Below are 20,488 nucleotides of genomic sequence, written 5' to 3' on the forward strand. Positions count from 1 at the left end.
AGTGATGTAAACCAGCACCAGATGTGTTCACGATCTTCACTAGTAAAATACACGCTCAGCCATTATGCCATCTTCTCGCAGCAGCTGTTGTTGAACATTGACTGTGACGCTTATCCTATCTACTACGATTACGTATGATTACATCAATCGCAATCAGCACTAATCAGGTGCTAGAAAGCGCGCAACGGGTGATCTCCCCACGCGACATCACAGTCACAGTTATCTGAGCGATGTGCTTGTATGCACCCCTTACCCGTGACGCGCTGTACGAGATTCACTAACAAAGGTCCTGTGCATGATGCACCCTTGCAACACATCAAACACTTCGCTCGGATACAGTGTGATCGATCGTTTTCGAACAAAAAGTGAAAAACGTGTACAAGACAATCTGCAGGACGCTGGAAAGTTAACCGTTGTCTGCTGACCAGATCATCCGATGGAACGAAGAATTTCGAAAAACGCGATGTGCGGGGGTAGCATCACCCCTACGCACGGTCGTCTGTGGTACGCGTTGCTGGGTGCCGCGTTTACGCTGGAGAGCAAGCTGCTGGAACGAAGCTACCTCAACAATCGGTAGGGATGGGTTTACCTGGGCCTGGCATGGGTTTCTATATTACATCTACCCGGTTTTATCCCCAGGAACAACGAGTGCACGATTTGCACGCACGATATTGATGCGACTCAACGAATGGTGGCACTGTGCGGTCACACATTTCATCGGTGCTGTGTGATGGTATGGATGCGCACCTACGGCTACTGTCCGGACTGTCGTTCAAGCAGGCTGTAATCCGATCCCAATCCGAACGTGACGATTTGTGGACTTTGTGTGGATACATTGTAACGCTTGGGTCGTTCAATGGGTTTTATAGATAAGCATATCTCGCCTTCAAGACTGTCCCGGAAGCGCTAGATGACGCTCGTGGGCTAAATAAAGCAATTTTAACTACCGTAAGATCAAAGGCGTCTCCGATAACGTCGAGTGCATCAAAGAGAAACCGTTTTAGAAGGAAAAAATATCGTAAAACAAGTGGTGCTAGCCCATTTAACGTAAAGAACACGGCAAATGTTTCAACTTTTCTCGTAAACTTTATTCTTTGTTCGCCTAAACCTTGTTCACGATGGCAATTAGATGAGCAGCAGTCGTTGGGAGAGAAGATCGAGCTCCCGATCGATAGCGAACACTGAAAAGGGCAGACCACGGCAATGCACATTCACGAAGATCACAGCTCCGTGTGCTTCGACCTCGTTGTATCCTCCTGCTCTTCTGCTATACCTAGGTAGCCGAAAAGGGAAGAAAAGGAAGATCTTTCGTCAGCAACAGTCCCATTTTATAGTGATCTAAGCAGCCTGTTCGCCGAAACTTACCACCGGTGGAATGTTGTCCGGAGCTTCCGGTCTCCTGCTCGCCAGCCTCGCCAGCGTGCTCTATCTCGTCCGCCTTCGCCTGTAACCGCTTGATCTCGGCATCGTAATCCTTCCACTCGGGCACAATCCGTTGGGCGGCCGTTAGCTTCGCTTCCTTCGTCAGCGGATTGTTGCACAGATCGATCGTTTTGGCGTACTGCAGCGTCTCGCTGCTGCACCACGTCTCGCACCACAGCCACTCCTGCGGCAGCGATTTGATCGCTACCTGGTGGATCATGTTGTTCGGTAGATCCTGATCCAGATTGGACAAACTGTTCGGATCCTGGCTGAGCGCCTGGTACTGTCCTCGGATGCGATCACCGGCCGCAATTTTACGGAACCGTTTCAAATCGACCACGTACAGCGCGGAGATGTGATACCGGCGGCCCTGCAAATGGTTCTTCCAGTAGCCCTGCTTCCAAAACCGGAATCCTTCCATCTCCTGCCTCGAATCACAGAACGGTGTGTAGCCGTACGGTGCACCGCCCAGATCGAAATCGTTCAGCTCCTTCATGTCCGCACGTACGATCTGATCCGCATCGACAAAAATGATCTTCTTCACGTCGAGCGGGAACAGCACATCCAGAAACAGAATCTTGTAGCCCCAGATGATGCGTTGCTTCTCCGTCTGCTGGTGCAACCAGCGAGGCCACTTGTACTGTACCAGCTCGTACTGGAACCCATACTCGGCACTCATATGCGGCAGAAAGTCAATAAACTGGGGCGACAGATAGTTTTTGAGGAACCAAAACTTGACCGGTGTATGCGTGTGCTTCAGCAACGACAGCATCATGATTCGCAACAACCGCTCGTACAGGTGCCCGGAAGCGACCGAGAAGATATTAAGCACTTCGCCTTCACCAGCACTTCCGCCGCTGTTTCCACTGTCTCCCGTTCCGACGATCGAGCTAATGGAATCCCAAATACCGCCTCCACCACCACCGCCGCCACCAGCACCATCCTTTTCGTCTCCTAGCAAATCGACGCCTGCCATTCCCGGTTTCTTCGTTACGCGCAGCTTCAGAACGTGCGAACGCAACGAACTGATGATGACACGGGTACTCTCCGGAGTGTGCACCGTATTAGGTCCATCCGCACTCGTAATGTCGTAAATGTCCGCGCTCTTGCCATGGCGTAGCTTCAAAATCCATGCACCCGGGTTTGCCTTCAGCTGGAAGTAACCCAGATTCGCCATTACGATCGTATCGACGATGATCGGACGATCCTCGGTACCGAGCGTGATCTGTAGACCACGTGGCGGCGAACCGGTAGCGCTGTCGAAGCAGTGTCCCTCGAGCAACAGATACTCAAGCTCATACTCGGAGTGTACTGGACCGTTAATTTCGGATAGCTTGATATTATCCAGATCGTACACCGAACGGACCACTTCGACGAGCCAATTCTCGGGGACCTGTAAAAAGAGAAACAGATGCACATTGAAACTCCTGTACCGCAAGGACTGATTCCGTTTCAGGTACTTACGTTTAAGCTCTGCGTCAACAGCGGATTCGCCGGAAGACCGACAAACTTTGCAATCGGGCCAGCAGCCAAACGACCTTCATTGGTGAAGTGCAGCTCGGGATCGACAACGAATCGGTAAAACCTTCAAATGGTAGAATGGTTATAGCGAGAGAATCGATTAGAAAGCAGGAGATTACTTACGTTTTCACCGGCATATCGCTGTGCTTGTCGATCGCACAGAGGAAAATCTTCATCTGACAGTTCACGACATCCCGCAGGAGGAGCAGCAGGGAGGAAAGCTTCTGTGCACCACGCGATGCGGGATCGAGTACGGCCACGATCTCGAAGAACGGCTGTTCGGCCTGTTTCGGTGCGAGCTGTACCACGGTGTGACTTTCTTGCACATCGGTCGGTATCGTGTAGCGTGATTTCGATTGCTGGCGTGGCACGAGAATTGATACGAGCTTCATGATCGTGTCGCTCGACATTGCGGGCGTATCGACGTTATCGGTCAACGAGGCTTGCTTCAGTGCGGCGCGTATCTTGTCCGTGTACTGCAACCCATTGTAACTATCCAAGAGACCGTAATCTTCCGTGTCAAAATATTCTTCCGCTTCGAATGCACCCAGCAATCGTCCATTGGCCATGACCGTACTGACCGAAGCACGTAGCTTCAGCACTCGCTGGCAGTAGACGCGCAACATTTTCAGATGCATCTGAGTGGCAGGCAAAAAGCCGAGCACGGAATCGGGAACGGAAACGGCGGCCAAATCGGTGCCAGCTTCAGCGGCTTCCAGCAACCGCATCACCAGATCGTACGTTTCGTCGGCCTCGAGAGTATTAATGCTTGCCCAAACGAGTGCGTTTAGATCCTTTTTCAGTTCCGAGCGAGCCGCATCACTGCCATCGACGTTGGGCAAAAACGCTACTCTTAAACCGGACGATGATTTCTATGGAGAAGAAACAACGTTAGTAAGAACGAGTTCCCAAACAAATGATGGAAATAAAGCGATCATACCATAAATAGTAGAGCGTTTCGCAGTTGCTTGCGGGCAGCGATGTGTCGAAGATCACCCACAACCCATACGGTCAGGAAGTGAACGCGCTGGCCCAAGAATCGCTCATAAGTGGACTTGCCACCAAAGTACTTGAGATTGCTCATTAACGTTGCAGTGAGATCAGCGTTTGACAGCTGACCCAGAGCACTAATATCCTCCAGATCGGGATGTGGCCGTCCGGACATGTCCAGGAAGTTAGGTTCATCTTGCGAAAGGATCCGTTGATTTAGCCGTGGCATAACGTGCGGCTGTTTCATCAGATAATCGATCACCGGTTCACCCTCGTGTAGATCACCCATATAGACAGCTTTCTGGAGCGTCGGTGTCTGTTGCATTATTTCCGTAAGTATCGTCTCCTCAAACTCATCACTCGTGAGAGTGGATTGCGGTAGCAGCACACCGTTCAGGAGAGCCTGCGGAACCGTCTTCAACCCTAGCCGTCCGATGAACTCCTGCGCCAACTGACGCCCGTAATCAAAGTCCGAATCTTCGCCAAGAATCTCGTCGACTTCATCCAGCTTCAAACGATTGAACTTCTTACGCAAAACGTCTCGCACATCGGCATAACGGATCACCTTCCGGTCGGCGGTTGCTGCGAACAGATCGGTCAGGAAACCGAGTGCCTCGGTGGCCGACTTCTTCTGGTGCACATAGTTGAACCCACACGTTACCGCCCGATAGTCCTCGCCGGCACCCGTTTGAAATACCAAACCCACTCGCACCGGTGCCATGTGGACGACAAAGCTTTCCGCTAGCTTCACGATGTCCCGACCCGCACTATCGCCAGCAACGGGATCCACGATCAGTACCAGGTTGAAGAGGTTTTTGCGAATATTACGCAGCATGCCCGGGAACGTCGGTCGCAACAGATCCTTCAGGCTGGCGGGCCATCGCCGATATTGCGCATCGTTCTCGAGATCGTTTATCCACGTGATGGCCGAATCGCGGACATCGATGGCAAACTCCTTCGAACTAGAAGACAAATCAAGTCCCAACAGCGGAGTAGCACTGCGGCCACGGATTTGAATCCGATTCAAACCCTCCAGTACACGCATCTCCGAGCGCAGTGTATCAAGCAGCGTGATCGTGTCGATCGTTTCCGCATCGAAGAACAATCCGTTCAGAAAGAGCGCCGCATCCGGTGGCTGTAGGTTCAGATTCCGGCCAAACACCTCGATGTTGTTGCGCATCTCTTTCTTGAACTCTTCCGACACCGTCTGGGATAGAAGCGATTTGGCTTGGGTCGGGAAATTCTGGGCCGTAAACTGGAGCATCTGTAGCGCCTCATCACCCGGCAGTTCAACGATCCGCTTTGCCGCCTGAAGACCCAACTCCTGGAACTCCCAGGCCTTCAATGGTGCAATCTCATCGTGCTTCTCGAGCAACGAATTGCGGAACCGGTCCAGCGAGTGGGCAAGATGTGGGAATCGCTTTTTTAGCTGCACAAAATCGAAACCTTCCACCTCCGATTCCAGCATTTCGTTTTCGTCTGTTCCACCATTGGCCACCGGATCCTGGGCGTGCTGCGAATCATCCTGGCTCTTGTACTCCGTTGATTTCAGATGCAGCTCAACACCGTAACCGGAAAGCCGCAGTTTGCGAGACGAGACACGCTGTACGTAGTGGCGTAAAACGTAGCGTACCGTACCACGGTCCGCTACCGGACGGATTACTTGATGAAACTTCTTGAACTCGGGTGTTCCAATCTCGCCGTACAGCACCACCGTAAGCGTATTATTCTCCGATCCGGGATAGATGTGGTCGATGGCGAATGTTTCGACGGTCGTTGCATCTTTGCCACCGGCGCGCAGAATGCTTTCCAGCTCGCTTATATCGCATGCCACCTTCCCGTGTACGCTCGCGAAGATGGAAGTTTCGCAATCGCCCTTCGTCAGCACCTCCTGTGCTACCTGCAGATGGGCTTGCACTTTCGGAGAGAAGCTGTGCAGCGATAGGGCTAACTTTAGCAGGTTTATCTGACCCTCGCCGAGGATTTCCGAGGCTAGTTCGATCGATTTGAGATAACGTTTCTCTTCCGTTTCTGCAGAACAAAAGGAAAAATATGATAAAACGGAGAAAACCAGTGATCAAGCGATCAAGAGATCTACGTGCTAGCAACTTACCAATCCCGTAAAGTCCGCCTGGCACATTATTTAGTAGTTCCACGTATTCCCAGAACGAGTTGCCTCTTTCTTCATCAATAAATTCGGCGATCTCCAATTGCAGCGGCGTGATTTTCCATTTCGCCGACAGCTGAGTCGTGATGGGGTGGCTTTTCGATTCTCCCTGGACAAGACTGACCGCTAGCCAGCCGGTGACGAGGGCCACGTAAAGAAACCGCGCCGACGAAGCCATACGGGACATCTCTGGGCTGTGTTCCCCGTACTAGCTAATGGGTTTTGCCTACGTATTCTAGCACACGCTAACCTCAAACACCGCCACTTCAGAACCTTTCCTCCACGTCAGCCTCACCTAGCACCATACAACTCACTGCACCTTATCGCGCGAACATATCGGACACTATCGAGTTTAATATATTTAATATACTTCGATTGCTTTATGCTTACAGCTGCATTACGAAGGATTTTGCTTTGTTATTTTGCTGCTTTTTGGTTTTTGTTGTCACCTATCGGCGACCAATCAGCGAGTTACGAATGGCGCCGGTTTTTCTTTCCCCCCAAACCGGTGCGGTTGGGAAACGAACAGATTCACCTATTTCAGGGTATCATCCCTGGGTGGGTTGGTAGCCGAGGGACGGAATAGAAGGTGATATTGGTCCTTTCTATTCTTTTTCGCCTTATTTGTTGGACTCGAGAGTGTTTCAATAGACAAAAGGATCTTCATCTCTATTCGGAGAACATATTTGAAATAATTCTGATTACGAAAATTCTTATTCCTTGATCGGCGTTCGAAACTTTTTCCAAAATTTCAAGGAAATCGTTCTTCGTTTCTCAATCTATAAATGGTCAAGTGGGCTTACGATTGAAATGCGTGCATCGCACACATACTCTGACGAAAATTTGTCCAACGAGATGAATTATGCTTCGGGTTTCGAAATGAATGGTTCATTCTATGAAATCGGCAAAGCATAATAAAGAAAAAAAAGGAAAAAATCTTACTCACAAGATCGCGGGTTTTCCAAAGTTTCGAAGATTTTCCCAAAAGACTTCCTTGAATTGTAAAAACAGTTAATAAATGGCCATATTCATGTTTTTTGTCGAGTAAATCATGTACTGTAGGCATGATAATTCCAAGGGTGCATGGAAATCGAACCCGGCTTTAAGATGCCTGAGTAAATGACCCCGAAAAACCGCAACACACACATCTATTTTATCTACCACCACCAACATACACCCTTTTTCGAACACACACACACGAACATAAGTTGTAAAAAAAACTCGAATGAATTCTCGTGAATCGATTGATTGGAAATCTTATCAATGAACTTCATTGTTCAACGAATTTAGCAGGAAAGTAATTAATAAATAATGGCGCCATTGGTTTTATCATTTCCGCTTTGACCGATGGTCGTAAACAATTGGCAACAGGTTGGCAAAGGGTAAGCTCCAGCAATTAGATAGCAATACTCTTTTTCCTAATTAAAGCAATTAGGTTTATTGTTTGCACGTTTCTGCAAATATTAGATCGACGTGAAGATAAACCAACAGATCGTAGAACTAAAGAACTTAGACCTGAAGCCATGGTGGTGCTGGTCCTTGCCGTTGTTTAAACTTGCTTCAAATTATCTGGTGTTGTCTTTAGTTATCCCGTATTAGTAGTTTTAGTTCTAGTTGAAAGATTAATTAGAATCGATGGTGTAAATGTACTGGCAGACGTTATAGGAATTGTCTGTACGTAGTCTCATCTCCTGTTGCATCGACAAATGGATGTTCCATGCTCCATGCTCCCCAGTTCTTAAGTCAAATTCGAATTCTAATCCCAAGTTGCAATTGGACTACGAAAGATAACAAATTACTGTAAATTACAGGTTCTTACGAGTTTGGTATAACAGATCTTGTGCGTTTAAATACGATCGCGATCTCCGCAGTATGTCCTCTTGCAGTGTTGGAAAGGACTTCGCTCTCCAGGAACTGCTGCGGCTTAAAGGCTGCGTTCACCATCCTGGTGTGTCGTGTTAACCCCTTGCCGGATAAATGAACAATTCTCGGAATGAACCACGTCGTCGTCGTCGCCGTCGTCGTCGTCGTGTCCTCATCTTAGTTTTTTACGTGTGTCTGTAAAAGCGAATCTTTCACGCCAGCGATACAGCATAAGCAGCATCATCGCTGTCCCCCAGTTCTCAGAACCAGTTCATTTATGCTGTTCAGCGCTTCGGTCGTGCGTGGCTAGGAACGAGCGAAGAAGGAACGAGCAACGGCGGTGGTGTCTTTCCTCCTCCGTGCGTGCGAGTGTTTTTTGGTCACGAAGTAGTGCGTTTTCTTGTGTTTTGTTGTGCGTTTGTCTGTCGTTTGTGTTACCGGTCGTCGTGAGAGGGGTTTTGTGAATCCGTTTTATCCGGGTAGGTTTAAAAGCATCCTGAGCGATGCGTTTTAGGCGAGTGTTTGAGCTCTTTTGCAAACAAAGTTTCGATAACTTTTCTTCGGCGGCGAGTTGAAAGGCGGCGCTCCTGCACCTTTTCCGACCTGTCGTCTACTACCAACGTAACCTGGTGGCAGGGAGGGAGTGGGGGAGTGTATTGTGCGAAAAAGAAGGGCCAGCAAACGAAACGCAATCTATACGCGGGGTAACAGTTTACGCCAGTTTGGCACAAAGCAAACAATAATCTCGCGGCGTGTGGTGTTGATGACAACGTCTTGACCACCATCAGCAGCAGCAGCACCAGCCAGCACCACCAACACCAGCGAGCAGCAACAGTGTTGGAAGAAGTTTTCATTGATTCGAACCCGTTTCAGGTGATGGTTGCTGATAAAAAAAAAGAGGTGCGAGACAAAGCGAGAGAGCAGCGACCGAAAACCCACCGTCGTGGTGGTATCGCGATAAGTGCGCGAACAGAGAGCGAAATGCGATGCGCGCGGACTCCGCGGCAAGGCGTACGCGGGGTGTTGGTGGTGGTGGACATCATTCTCGTTGTTTCGTTCTTCGTTAACCCGGCACACGACGCCGCACCTCGGAACAAAGTCATGGGGCCCCCATGCGTCGGAAATATATGCCAGACACATATGCCCGAGAGCGTCTCAGACCATTTCCCATTTCCCTGTTTTTCCACCCGCCGAGGGGTGGGGGACAAGGTGCGCATCGCGTCAGCGGCGTCTCGATTGGTGTTAGTGCGTGCCATCCCCCCACAGCCCCCTCCCCTGTGAGTGCTGAAGCGTGAATTATTGCCACTCTTATAGCTCCCCACACACGCCAGGCAAGGTGAACGATGAAGACGATGGCGGGATGTGTGATGCACATCTCGGTGCCGACAAAGAGCGATCCCCTCCCGTGGAAGAGAATATGGCGCATCGCCATCGGCACCTCTCCATGAAGCAGATGGCGGGACGGACCGACCGCCAAACCGCGCGAAATCGGTGGTCTTCGCGGTCGGCGTCGACCGCCATGACGTGTTTGTTGCGAAAATGAGATTTTTTCAAGAGGCCTCCCCGCTACTCAGACACGGTCCCACCGCTTTGTGGCCAATGTAAACACCCCTCGGTTGCTGCTGGAACGGTTATCCGCTCGGCTGCTGAAGCAAGGGGAAGCAGGAAATGCAGCATTTTGGGGGATGATTTATGTAGGAATTTTGCGCCGGCTTTTGCGGAACAGAGAGGGTCGCCGCACCTCACGTGAAGCAGGCATTCCTTCGTAACATTCACTAACACCGGTTCCGGTGGGCCCCGGTTGCACGCAAATCGCAAACACAGAGTACTATAATGGTTTCCCCTTTCTTCTTTTTGCTATCGTCTCTTCTTCCTCTTTGGCAGGATTAGCGTGTTAGCGAGTTTTAGTGTCCCCGTCGTCAAGGTGGTTTGTTGTTGGTTTTTTCTGTTTTTGAGTGTAATACCCATTCCCGATGCTAACAAGTGTGCCACGACGTCACCAGCGGCGTGTTTGCTTCGATCGTTTGTGAATCTCTTCGTGTGCCCGTGTGCGTGCGTGCGTGTGTGTATCGTGTCCAAAACAAAGTGTTAATTGCGACCGACAAGTGTGTGTGTGCGTGCGTGTCAAGGGTTACTACGAGTAGGTGTGCTAGCGGCGTTCTTGAGGACGCCCCGTGGATGCTGATGAAACATATTGACGAGCGGCGACGACGACGACGACGACGGACGATGGTGGCCAGCATGAGCGGAAACCAGCGTAACATGTTGCCGGTGCTACTGTTACTGGTGCTGTGTGTTGGCCTTCCGCTGGAAGGCGTACGGGGTAGTGCCATTCCTTCGGCCTCCTTTCCACCAAACAGTGCCAGTAGTGGGATTGCCAACAGTGCCTCGTCTTCCTCGACCGTCGGTCTCGCTGACGGTGGCGGTGGCTCCACGATCCGGCGACCCCTATCGGGAGCTACCGTGGCCGGTTCGTCCTCCTGTCTGGCCGTACATCCGATCTTGCAGCGACGCGGTGTCGAACAGATCGATATGCCGATCGATCCCATTCCAGGTGAGTGAATCATCCGCCCGCCTCGCCCGCTGCCGAGTCGATTGTTATCTTATCAACGTGCTCCATCCACCGGGAGTAGAGAACATGGCCCCGGGGGATAGTGTACGCCACGCCGGATTGCCGGCATACGACCGCACGACCCGAAACACGGTGGTGGTGGTGGTGGTGGTGGTGGCGTTCGCGCCGGCGTTCCTTCTGTCGTGTTTTACATTTATGGATGGTGTGTCCACCACACACACCGGGAGTGGTGGAAGGGTGTCTGGGACGACCTCTCTTTGATTTTGATGATGCTTTTGGAGGTTGCCGTCGACGTTCTGGCGACTGGTGGCGGTTGTCACGTATCTCGGTGCGTGACGATGCATTTTGGTAGCGAAGGGAGAGCTCCCCCATGGCCAACAGTCTGTCTGTCTGTCCTCCGGACCCATCACACGCGATTGATTTACGGCCAAGGTGGTCAATGGGGAGGGGTGAAGGGAATCAACCACCGCCAAAACCAAACCAAAAGGGAAGCTTCTCATTCCGTATTCTATGCGCTCCGGTTGACAAGATATATTTACGATCGTTCTTTACCGCCGTCGCCCAGGCAACCGAGCAACCGGACAACTCTTCTTGGGTCATTCAAATCATCGGATCGTATCGTAAAGAAAAGCACGCAAACTCTCGTTGGCACACGGAGTGTTCGTGTGCGGAATAATGGCCTCAACGATACTTTGCCCAGATACTTGTTGCTGGCGTGTTTTTTACTCCGACATTACTAATTTCGTTCCGTGTGCGCCATTTTGTGTCCCGCAGTCCGATGTCCCGGACTCCGGGGCCAACGGAATAAACGCGAGACACGGGGCACCGGGTAGAGAGAAGAAAAGCGAAGAAGCGAAATGAGTTACGCCGTCGGCTATTTACTGAATCTTCTCGGTGACAGGAAGTGAAACACTATCCTTCCACGCCAGAGCCTACTGGCCCGGGGAGCGAAGGGACCGTTCTTTCATGTAAATTCCTCTGCAGCAAAAAAAAAAAAAACATAAACCAGTGGCCATCGTCTGCCTGCGCCGCTGCTCAGGTACGTAATGATCTCGATTAACTATTAATCGGGGTGCGCCCAGTGACTTAGAAAACGAAAAGTGACTAAGTAATCTGAACCGTGTGCCCGAGGCCATTCTCCCCCCCCACCGGGCGGTGGGGTAGGTTTTCCCATTTCAAGTGCCGGTCGCACTAGCGAAATGTCTGCGCCGCCTTTAGCTTTTCATGTCCTACAGAATGAAGAACATTTGCCATTTTGTGGCGCGGTCATCTTGGGTGCGGCAGATGCGCGACCAAACGGGATGATGCCACAGGGCCAGAAAACCACGGACAGACACGGAGTGCCCTATGGGGAGAAGCAGCCGCAAAGTATCCATTTTCCCGGTTTAGGGTTTAGGAATATTTGCAACCTGCCGGGATGCGGCGGCGCCGTCGTCTCTCGGGAATTTTGCGGGGTTGCTGCCATTAATGCTCACCTTTTTGCGGCGTTCTCTTCGCTCGGAGGCTTTTAATGATTAGTTTTGACATCATGTCGCATCGGCGGTCTGAAACTGCGCACCCAATTCCAACGTTCCGGCTCCAGCTCCAGCTCCAGCTGCTGCTGCTGCTGCTTCTGCGCCTGAAATCCGATACACCGGGACACACCGTAAATGGGGAGGAGGATTTTGTTAGGCACCCAGACAGAGAGCGAGAGAGAGAGACACGGAAAAAGAAACCGTAAGGTTCGGGGCGAGTCCCAAAAATCGATTCGACATTCGATCGGTGCGCGGTGTTGGGATTTTGTTTGATTTACCTTCTGTGTTGTGTACCGGCTTTTTGGCATTAATCGCTTGGTTGGCGTTGCGGCGAACCCCGGCGGAACACACGGTTTCGGGCCACAATTACGCGGCGCGGCAAGCAGCGAGAAAGCAATTTTTCGGTTGAGCTGCTGAACGTGCTGTGACCACCACTCGCCTATCCATACCGACGACGGACTCATTGAAGTTCCGTTCCGTTCAACGTTCGGTTGCGTCTTCGCGGAGGCTATTCCATTTCATTTCGTTTTTTCTTTTCCCCGCGGTGTGGTCTGTCTTTGTCGCACATAGCGATGATCCCGGGGCGTGTCAGCTGTTCCTAGCAGGTCGCAGGATAAGGAGAACGGAACAGAAACTATTTGTTCGCTATTTGGCTATTCATTTTGTTTACAAATGGATGATCAAAGTGGTGATTATTGGCCCTCGGGCTAATAGTGACAGACCAAAAACAAAAAAAAAAGCGTGGTCACAATAACTCCCACGGCATAAGATGCTTAAATTCCGTCCGTTACCGAAGACCAAAAAGCCTCCGGGGCCATTTCATGGTAGGATGGCGAAAAACTTTAGCCAATTCACTCGCCGTCTGCTCGTCGGATTATCCTTTTCCACAGTACGCCAGAGGAAGGAGAAGGAGGAGAAGCAGGAGAAGGAAGCATAAAAAGTGTGGCCGCCCGGATGCTGCGTCACCGCAGCCGTGGCCACTTCTAATGAGGAGTGCCCCGGTGTGCCGCCGAAAGTATGTCTAAAGTAATTGCATCGGGAATGAATGAGTGAAGAGAGAGACGTGCCCGGACGAATTAAGGCGGGGCCGGACTCGGGGACTCGGGGGTCTCGAGTGGATTATGGGCTATTTTGTAAATTCTTATCCGTCCCCCCCGCCGGCTCGCCCTGTCCAATCCACTTTCGTGACGTGCCTTCCTTCAAGCCGAAAGACCTCATTTGACGAAGGACATCTCACGTACTGTAAGCTCTTTGTCAGGTTTTTTGTTTCTCTCTTCTGCTGTTGAGGATGTTTCTTGTTTTTTTTTTCTCTCGCGCCAACCATTCCGTTGTTGGTTGTACGGTGCACCGTTTCCTATAGAACCAAACAGCAATTCCAAACAATCCTTCACTTTTGTGATAATGAAACGAAACAAAAGTAAAAGTAGCGCGTCCCCATGTTGCACTCCGGGCGGCGGGAACGTGTGTGTTTTAATGAGAACCGGCAGAATGGACGTGGACAAGCGTGGTGACATAATACACATGAGCTCTGCACCTTGGATGCACTTCAGCCAGATATATCTTGGCTTCTATCTCTATCTATCTCTCTCGCCTTCTGGTGACGCTTCCACTGACCTAGATATGAGAATTGACACGGGAATCGAGGGGGAATGGGGGAAGCAGAACGTTCTCGCTGTCTGACGTAATCAATCTCTCTCTCGCTGGTCTTTACTACTCTGTACAAAATCCTTCCACATTCCTATATCCGGTGTTATACTGTTATAGGATTGTGTGAGTTACAAGAAACTCAAGAAACATCAAACGGAACTCCCCCTGGGCGTATAAGGTGGGCATGTCTGTACCCTCCTGGAACCTGCTCATTTCCTGCTTTTCCAGGGGTCGATAAAGAGTTGGTGCTCTGGCGTGGTACTTCACGCCGTTGTTTCCTCATAAAAGAAAAAAAAACACAACAACAATCTTGTGCCTGGTCAGCCCGGACTTTGGGTGCTCTGCTTCTCGAGGGCTATGGTGAGGTAGCTAAAAATAATAATTAAGAGATTTACCACTTCATCTTCCTCGTCCTATAGAGGGAACTTACTCCGGCCGGTCACTTCTCGCCCTCGGAAGATGGACACGGCAACGGAAACGAATAAGTGTCTCTCTGCTCTCGTCTGTTCGTCCATTTTTTGGGCTCTTTTCCCGTTTCCCCCGTTTGGACCGTTCACGCTGTGGAGAAACACAAAAGCGGGCAGCAACGGGCAAGAAGTTCGGCGACTTGGACGTAGGAGGCCAGGATAAAAGAAACAAGTTTTTCGTTGTTGCTGTTGTGAACTAGAAACCATGGATACCCCGGTTGCATGGAACGAACGAACCCGGGGACTCTGCTCTAGGAGAGATTGGATGCTGTGTGTGTGTGTGTTTGTATGAATGGTGTTTGTTCGCCATCACCATCGACAAAACTATGGACCCCGAATGTTGCTTATGCTTCTTATGCTTGTGATATAACAACACCACTGCTGCAACACTGTTTCGATGGCGCTTCCGGCAGCCAATTTGTGTGTCTCTCCATGTGTGTGTGTAAGTGGTTCTCTCTCACTCTGTCTCGCTCCCTCGTACACAACTTTGCTATTTACTCGGAACACGGATAGTGATCGGTAATGGTGTTCTAATCATGAAAGAACCCGGTAGGGGGAGGTGGTGTCTCTACCCTTTTCCGGCGAGGACATCGAGAGCAATGTTCGCTCTACAAATAGGACACAACACACCACAGCATGACGACGATGATGATGATGCTGCTGTTGATGGGAAGAAGCAGGTGAAAAGGTGGTGATGCTCATGAAAGTAGGTGACATGAGCACAACATGAAGGCACATCCCTCCTCTACCTGTGTGTAAGTTCGGAGCGGAGTCTAGGACATGGGCGCTGGTGGCGAGATGCATACCACACCATTGCGAAGAGGACACCATCGCTTGCTCCTCTCCTCAGTTTGTTGTGTCCCACTACCTGGCCGTTCGTATTACCTGTCTTTTAGCGTGTGTGTGTGTCTCGTCCATCCGCGGCCGGCGATGGATGGTTGTCTTTCTCGCGGTGTCCAGAACGCAGGGAACGGCAAGCGACATCTGGCGGCGGAGTGCAAACGGATAAACAATTTTTTGTACAAAAGCCAAAAGCAAATAAATGGAAAACTAAACGTGCAAGAAGCGAGTCACATGCGTGTGTGACTGTGTGTATGTCCTCGTGTAGCGTTGCTGCACACCGTTCCAATGCACATTCCCGCACCATCATCGGGCATCGGCACGAAAAAGGACGACGTTCTTCTTGGCGCCTCTCCGGAGCCCTTACTCAGAAAAAGCTTCGACGCGTTGTTCGACGGCTTTGTTTGCACCACCACGATCATCGGTGGTGGTGTCTATTAGCCTCATCGCCGGATGGACAACATGCCCTGACCGGCGGGCGGGGTGGGTGGTTGGATGGATAGAACCAGGGTGGTTATGTTTAGTCAGTGTTGCGGTGCGTCACCAGCGTCGTCGTCGTCGTCGTTGGTTGCTATGATGTTGTGTGTTTGTTGTCGAGATATTTTCCCTCATCTGTGTTCTTTCCGTCTATATATTCCGTTTGATTCTTTCTGAAGTTTCTGCCCGATCCGGGGGCTAGGGGAAGCAGAGGATGAGGGCGAAGCTGACGGGCTGAAGTCACTTTGTTTGTCGTGCTTCTGAAGAACTTGATCATACCAAAAAAAAAAAACGGATGCTTTCCTTTTTCCCATCCTTTTATGTGGAAAGCATAGTTTTCTCCTCCTTTCTGCTGGTGCTCCGCATACACTGTACGTTACAACGTTACAAGCCTTTTGCATTTCACTGCAGTGCATTCAATTCCTGATGCACATACACATATTAAGCTAGGAAAGCCATCAGCTAGATTACTTTTTCGTATTTCGCGCTCCGCTAGAGCGCATTCCAGAAGGCGGGGAAATTATGCAATGAGATAGTTCCTAGCGAAACTATCCTGTTGTTGTGATTGTGCTACATAAAAAAACACAAGCTCCTAGTAGACCACTTGGTGTACGAACACGACGTCACCTACCTAGTCGACGTTCCCCATCCTGCCGTCAATGTCATTGTCGGTTCCGTTCACTCACCGGCAATGACTTTATTTCGTAAAAATCTCGGCCTGGAGTTTCTCCAGTTTGACTCGTTTAAAAGTACATTAAAATGCTTCATTTTTATGACCTTCCCTTTCCATTCGTTTGTCGTTCCATTCCTCGCGACGACCTCGCTGCTGCTGGTGCTGGTGCTCTGTAACCTGCCTGCCGACACTGTTGGAGAAGAGATGAAGTCCTTTCGGAGGACCCTCGCTGTACCCTCGAAAAAACACAAAACCGGCCAGCGGCCACAATTTGTGCTCTTTATTTATTTATTTATTTATTTGCCTCCTCTCTGGCATCGTCTGCCTCACGGTCACGGTGCACCTCACTGACCGTTGGTCGTTTATGTTCATACCAGCGGCTATGGTGGAATCTTTGGTCCTTACTGTGACCCCCTTGAGTGTGTGTTGCTTGCTTTGAAGTCAATTCTAAGACTTTTATTGTCCAGTTCTCTTGGTATATCCGCTACAACAGCAGCAGCAGCAGCAGCAACAACAACGACAACGATGGGTCCATCCGTCGACGACCTGTCATCGTTGTCGTTCATCGTGGGTGCGTTCTTGCTTCTTCTTCTTCTTCTTCTGGTTGATCCGCGTCCGGTGTGCGGTGGGAAAGGAAGTCGTAAAAATCCTCAGCTGGATCAACACCATCTATTGGAGGCACTTGGCGCCGTTGCGATGCAACCGAAGTGGTTGCCGGCAAAAAGGGAGTGCTGGCAATCATAGCAGGCGTCTCGCGCGCCAAAGGAAAAGCCACATTCTTTGTCTCAACGCCGTTGCTGTTCTAATGTTATGCTATTTAGGGATCGACTTTCTCTGGCCTCTGCAGCGCACTGCCTTTCCGGAATTAGCTGGCGGCGGTGGTGGTGATGGTGGGAGCAAAAATTAATTTGCAATCACTATGATTGCATGGGCGCTGCGCTCGATCGGTACCTTGTAATCTTAGTATCGCCTCCGGCCACCGATCCCGTCACGTTTAGTGGCCGACCGACCGATCAACCAACCGACCGATCGGTGTTAACACGTTTGCATGCCAACATAATGGCGCCAGAAAGGATCGAAGATCGTGAAGCCGCCCTCAAGTGAGCAAATTGTTTTAACGTTTTTTTTCATTTTGCTTCTTCGTCCGTTGTTTTCGTCTCGTGGATAGTACGCGTTACGTGTTAGTTGTCTCACAGAAGGAGAGAGAGAGGGAGAGATAGAGAGAGTGGATTGAACTTTTTCCCAAAACCCCTTCTTGACTCCTCTCGCAGTCATATCCGCTGTGGCTTGTGTGAGTGTCGAATGGGGTGGAGGGAGTTTTGAAAATTGTGTCAACAATGGTCAGATTCAGCAGCAGCGGCAGCAGCGGCAGCCACTCGAGAGCCCCCCTGAGCATAAGAAGCAATCGCTTGAGCCGCGCCTACCCGCTGTGTTCAGCTCTCGAGTGGTTCAGCACTATCGTCCGAATCATTGGGGTTGTTGTAGTTGTTGTTGCCTCTGCCCTTTTCCTTCTGCCAGTTTTGAACCCTCGCAAACAGTGAGAGTGAGAGTGAGAGCGAAGGAACAAGACCCGTTTACCGGTGTCCTTTTCACACTTTATGCAATGCGTGACGTTTGGCTCGGAACTTCACGGATCACCACCATCGCCAGCATCTGCAGCAGCACCAGCATTAGGCACCACCAGCAGCAGCAGCAGCTCGATCATAAACAATCGGAGTCTTTGAACATAAACAAACCAACGGCGGGGTGCAGCGAGAAGCGGCGAAGACCCCACGACGACGACGACGACGACGATGATCGCCACGATGGCGACCAAAAGTGGCTAAAAAAAACGCTCCAATGTGGATGTATGTATGTATAGGGCGTGATCGGTCGATTTATGCTGGCCGCTTCACTTCGACGGGGTCAACGACGTTTCGATGCAGCAGCAGCTTCCCGGCCCCCGGCGGTCTATGGTCATGCAAATTTCATTCCATTTCCGAAAGCTCGAAACTCTCCTCGTCTCCCGCGGAGGCCCGCGGAAACCACCATCCGGCATAAATCGTTTTTCCCGTTTCGGGGCCTGTTGATTTGCGGGACAAAACGCCGAACGGACGCGCCCGCGAACCGTTTAGATCCGAGTAACCGATTCGGCTTCTTCGGTCTCGGTTTCGGTCTCGGTTTTGTGGTCGATGAGAAATCGATGGATGGAAATTGGAGGGTGTTTTAATGACACAATGAAAAGAATAATAAATCCAAGACTTCATTTTCGGTTTCCCTCCATTCCCGGTTTTTTCCTTCCTTTTTGTGATCGAAACACCCCACGGTTTGGTGGGTGGGCCTTTCGATATTGTACATATTTGCATTCGAATACGAATGGTGGAATAGTGATTCATTGCCACAGCAGCACAGCTCGACGGAACGATAGAGAGCGGGTTTACTGTTCCGCGAAAGCATTCCGTCCTCGTGACGTGACTCTCAATCCATCATATGCGATGCAGCCACTAGCAATGTGATATCTACTCGACGGCCAAGTGTGTGCACACAACGTGTGTTGCGTCAACGTCTTTATGGTACCATCCACATGATGATACCATCATCACGTAGCATCATCGCCTTGGCCACGCACATTTAGTAGCCACCACGCACATTTAGTAGCCACTCAGCAAAGGCGCTGCTGCAAAAATGTACGTTCGTTATCAAGTAGCGCCTCATCGCGGCAAATGGCACTGGCTGGCGGTGCTGCTGCTGTTGCTGTGAATCCCCTCCCCCTTTGATGGTAAGGGTTTTCGCACCGAGAAGAGGCTGCGTAACACTATTTACACGGAGCCGGCCGTTGATTTATATTCCCGCCGCTCGCTCGCCGGTACGGGGATGACAAATCAAAAACATATTTGCCATCAGATGGAGCGGTCCCCGGGTGCGTTAGTCTTAAATACTTCAGACATATTCGTTTCGTTTCGTTTCGTTCCCTTTTTTTTTTTTGCTTCCTTCCTTCGTTTCGCGGTGCGTATTCGAGTGCTCTTCTGGGTGGGCCAACCACAGGAGCGCATTGCGTGTTTTATTCGGCACCCTCCATCGCGCCCCTTTTCGTACGGTGGTCCCCGACACACCGCCATCACATAAATCTCCCGCCGGCCGCAAATCCGCGACGGTACCTTCGGGATATAACCTTGCGTGTGTTTGTTGGGGGTAGCATCTGCAGCTAAATCTCTCGAGAGGCGGCGAAACAACCGAATTTTTGGGTGTTTGCTCCCTCCGGACTCATCTCATACTGCGTTGCGACAGACACACACACGCATCTGGTGAGGCTTTTTGGGATTAGTACCTTCACAAAGGCAGGGCAGTAATTGGTATTTATGAAAATTAAAAATTTGATTACGAAAATCAAAGCAATCTTTGTTTTTTCTTCCGCTTAATGAACCGCTTCGGTCGAGAATGCCGGTCACCGGAGCTGTGGCTCACTCACTCCATTCCCGTGCTACATTCCACACAGATTCACATCTTATCTTCAAGATTTATAGCTTGGTTGGCCTCTCAGACCGATTCCGATTCTGTTTTAGACTCGAACGAAACTCCCGGGGACACTCATTTGGCATTTATTATCTGCCACAAACTGCTCGATCGATCAATCGGTAGGCACATCGCGATCCTCGCCGACGCAGACTCTTAATAGGCCGAGAGACGAGAAGATGAAACGAGATCGTGATTCCGTTGAGGTGATGATTCATTTATGCGCCACAGATCCAGTGGATCCCGTGGTCGAGATGGTTTGTGCATTTGAATGGCTCCTAACTCCTATAGTTAAGAGCCCGCTACCCACGAAATGACCAAACACACACACACACACACACACACACACACACACACACACACACACACACACACACACACACACACACACACACACACACACACACACACACACACACACACACACACACACACACACACACACACACACACACACACACACACACACACACACACACACACACACACACACACACACACACACACACACACACACACACACACACACACACACACACACACACACACACACACACACACACACACACACACACACACACACACACACACACACACACACACACACACACACACACACACACACACACACACACACACACACACACACACACACACACACACACACACACACACACACACACACACACACACACACACACACACACAGACACAGTAGAGGACGCACATTATGCTGGAGGAACTGTCCCCCAGATTCCAATCTCTCACTCTTCTTGTCCGCTACGTTTTATTGCTCTATTTTGTCACATCCTCGTCGCTCTATCCTTCATCTCGACAGGCTGC

At 50.5% G+C, this 20,488-nt stretch overlaps 4 protein-coding genes across 4 annotated transcripts in view; 2 read left to right on the forward strand and 2 right to left on the reverse strand.

The window, feature by feature from the left end:
- Nucleotides 1–20,488, reverse strand: part of LOC125950282 (autophagy-related protein 16-1) — a 633,733-nt gene that overhangs the window by 525,553 nt on the left and 87,692 nt on the right. The window lies entirely within an intron of this gene.
- LOC125950308 (uncharacterized) lies at nt 67–970 on the forward strand. Its single transcript, XM_049678174.1, has 2 exons — nt 67–573; nt 640–970. The coding sequence occupies exons 1-2, from the start codon at nt 437–439 to the stop codon at nt 785–787; spliced, it is 285 nt and encodes a 94-aa protein (XP_049534131.1). The 5' UTR covers nt 67–436; the 3' UTR covers nt 788–970.
- On the reverse strand, nt 1,067–6,593 carry LOC125950263 (UDP-glucose:glycoprotein glucosyltransferase). The gene is made up of 6 exons (XM_049678092.1): nt 6,047–6,593; nt 3,884–5,964; nt 3,067–3,815; nt 2,887–3,007; nt 1,366–2,815; nt 1,067–1,273 (listed from the first exon to the last, which is right to left on the reverse strand). The coding sequence occupies exons 1-6, from the start codon at nt 6,285–6,287 to the stop codon at nt 1,221–1,223; spliced, it is 4,695 nt and encodes a 1,564-aa protein (XP_049534049.1). The 5' UTR covers nt 6,288–6,593; the 3' UTR covers nt 1,067–1,220.
- The window catches only part of LOC125950268 (glypican-4), a 61,207-nt gene continuing 48,986 nt past the window's right edge, over nt 8,268–20,488 (forward strand). Inside the window, exons 1-2 of the mRNA XM_049678102.1 lie at nt 8,268–8,442; nt 9,848–10,517. Coding sequence (XP_049534059.1) covers nt 10,142–10,517 — 376 coding nt within the window. The 5' untranslated portion in view covers nt 8,268–8,442; nt 9,848–10,141. The remainder of the gene's footprint in view (nt 8,443–9,847; nt 10,518–20,488) is intronic.

Source organism: Anopheles darlingi, chromosome 2 (genome assembly GCF_943734745.1).
Source record: "Anopheles darlingi chromosome 2, idAnoDarlMG_H_01, whole genome shotgun sequence".
Classification (NCBI taxonomy): domain Eukaryota; kingdom Metazoa; phylum Arthropoda; class Insecta; order Diptera; family Culicidae; genus Anopheles; species Anopheles darlingi.

Excerpts from the sequence above, each read along its gene's own strand:
- LOC125950308 (XM_049678174.1), top strand. The coding sequence starts at position 437 with ATGGAACGAAGAATTTCGAAAAACGCGATGTGCGGGGGTAGCATCACC. Across the intron at positions 574-639 it reads CGAAGCTACCTCAACAATCG|GAACAACGAGTGCACGATTT; the intron begins GTAGGGATGGGT and ends TTTTATCCCCAG.
- LOC125950263 (XM_049678092.1), bottom strand. The coding sequence starts at position 6,287 with ATGTCCCGTATGGCTTCGTCGGCGCGGTTTCTTTACGTGGCCCTCGTC. Across the intron at positions 3,008-3,066 it reads AGCGATATGCCGGTGAAAAC|GTTTTACCGATTCGTTGTCG; the intron begins GTAAGTAATCTC and ends TACCATTTGAAG. Across the intron at positions 1,274-1,365 it reads CGGACAACATTCCACCGGTG|GTATAGCAGAAGAGCAGGAG; the intron begins GTAAGTTTCGGC and ends TCGGCTACCTAG.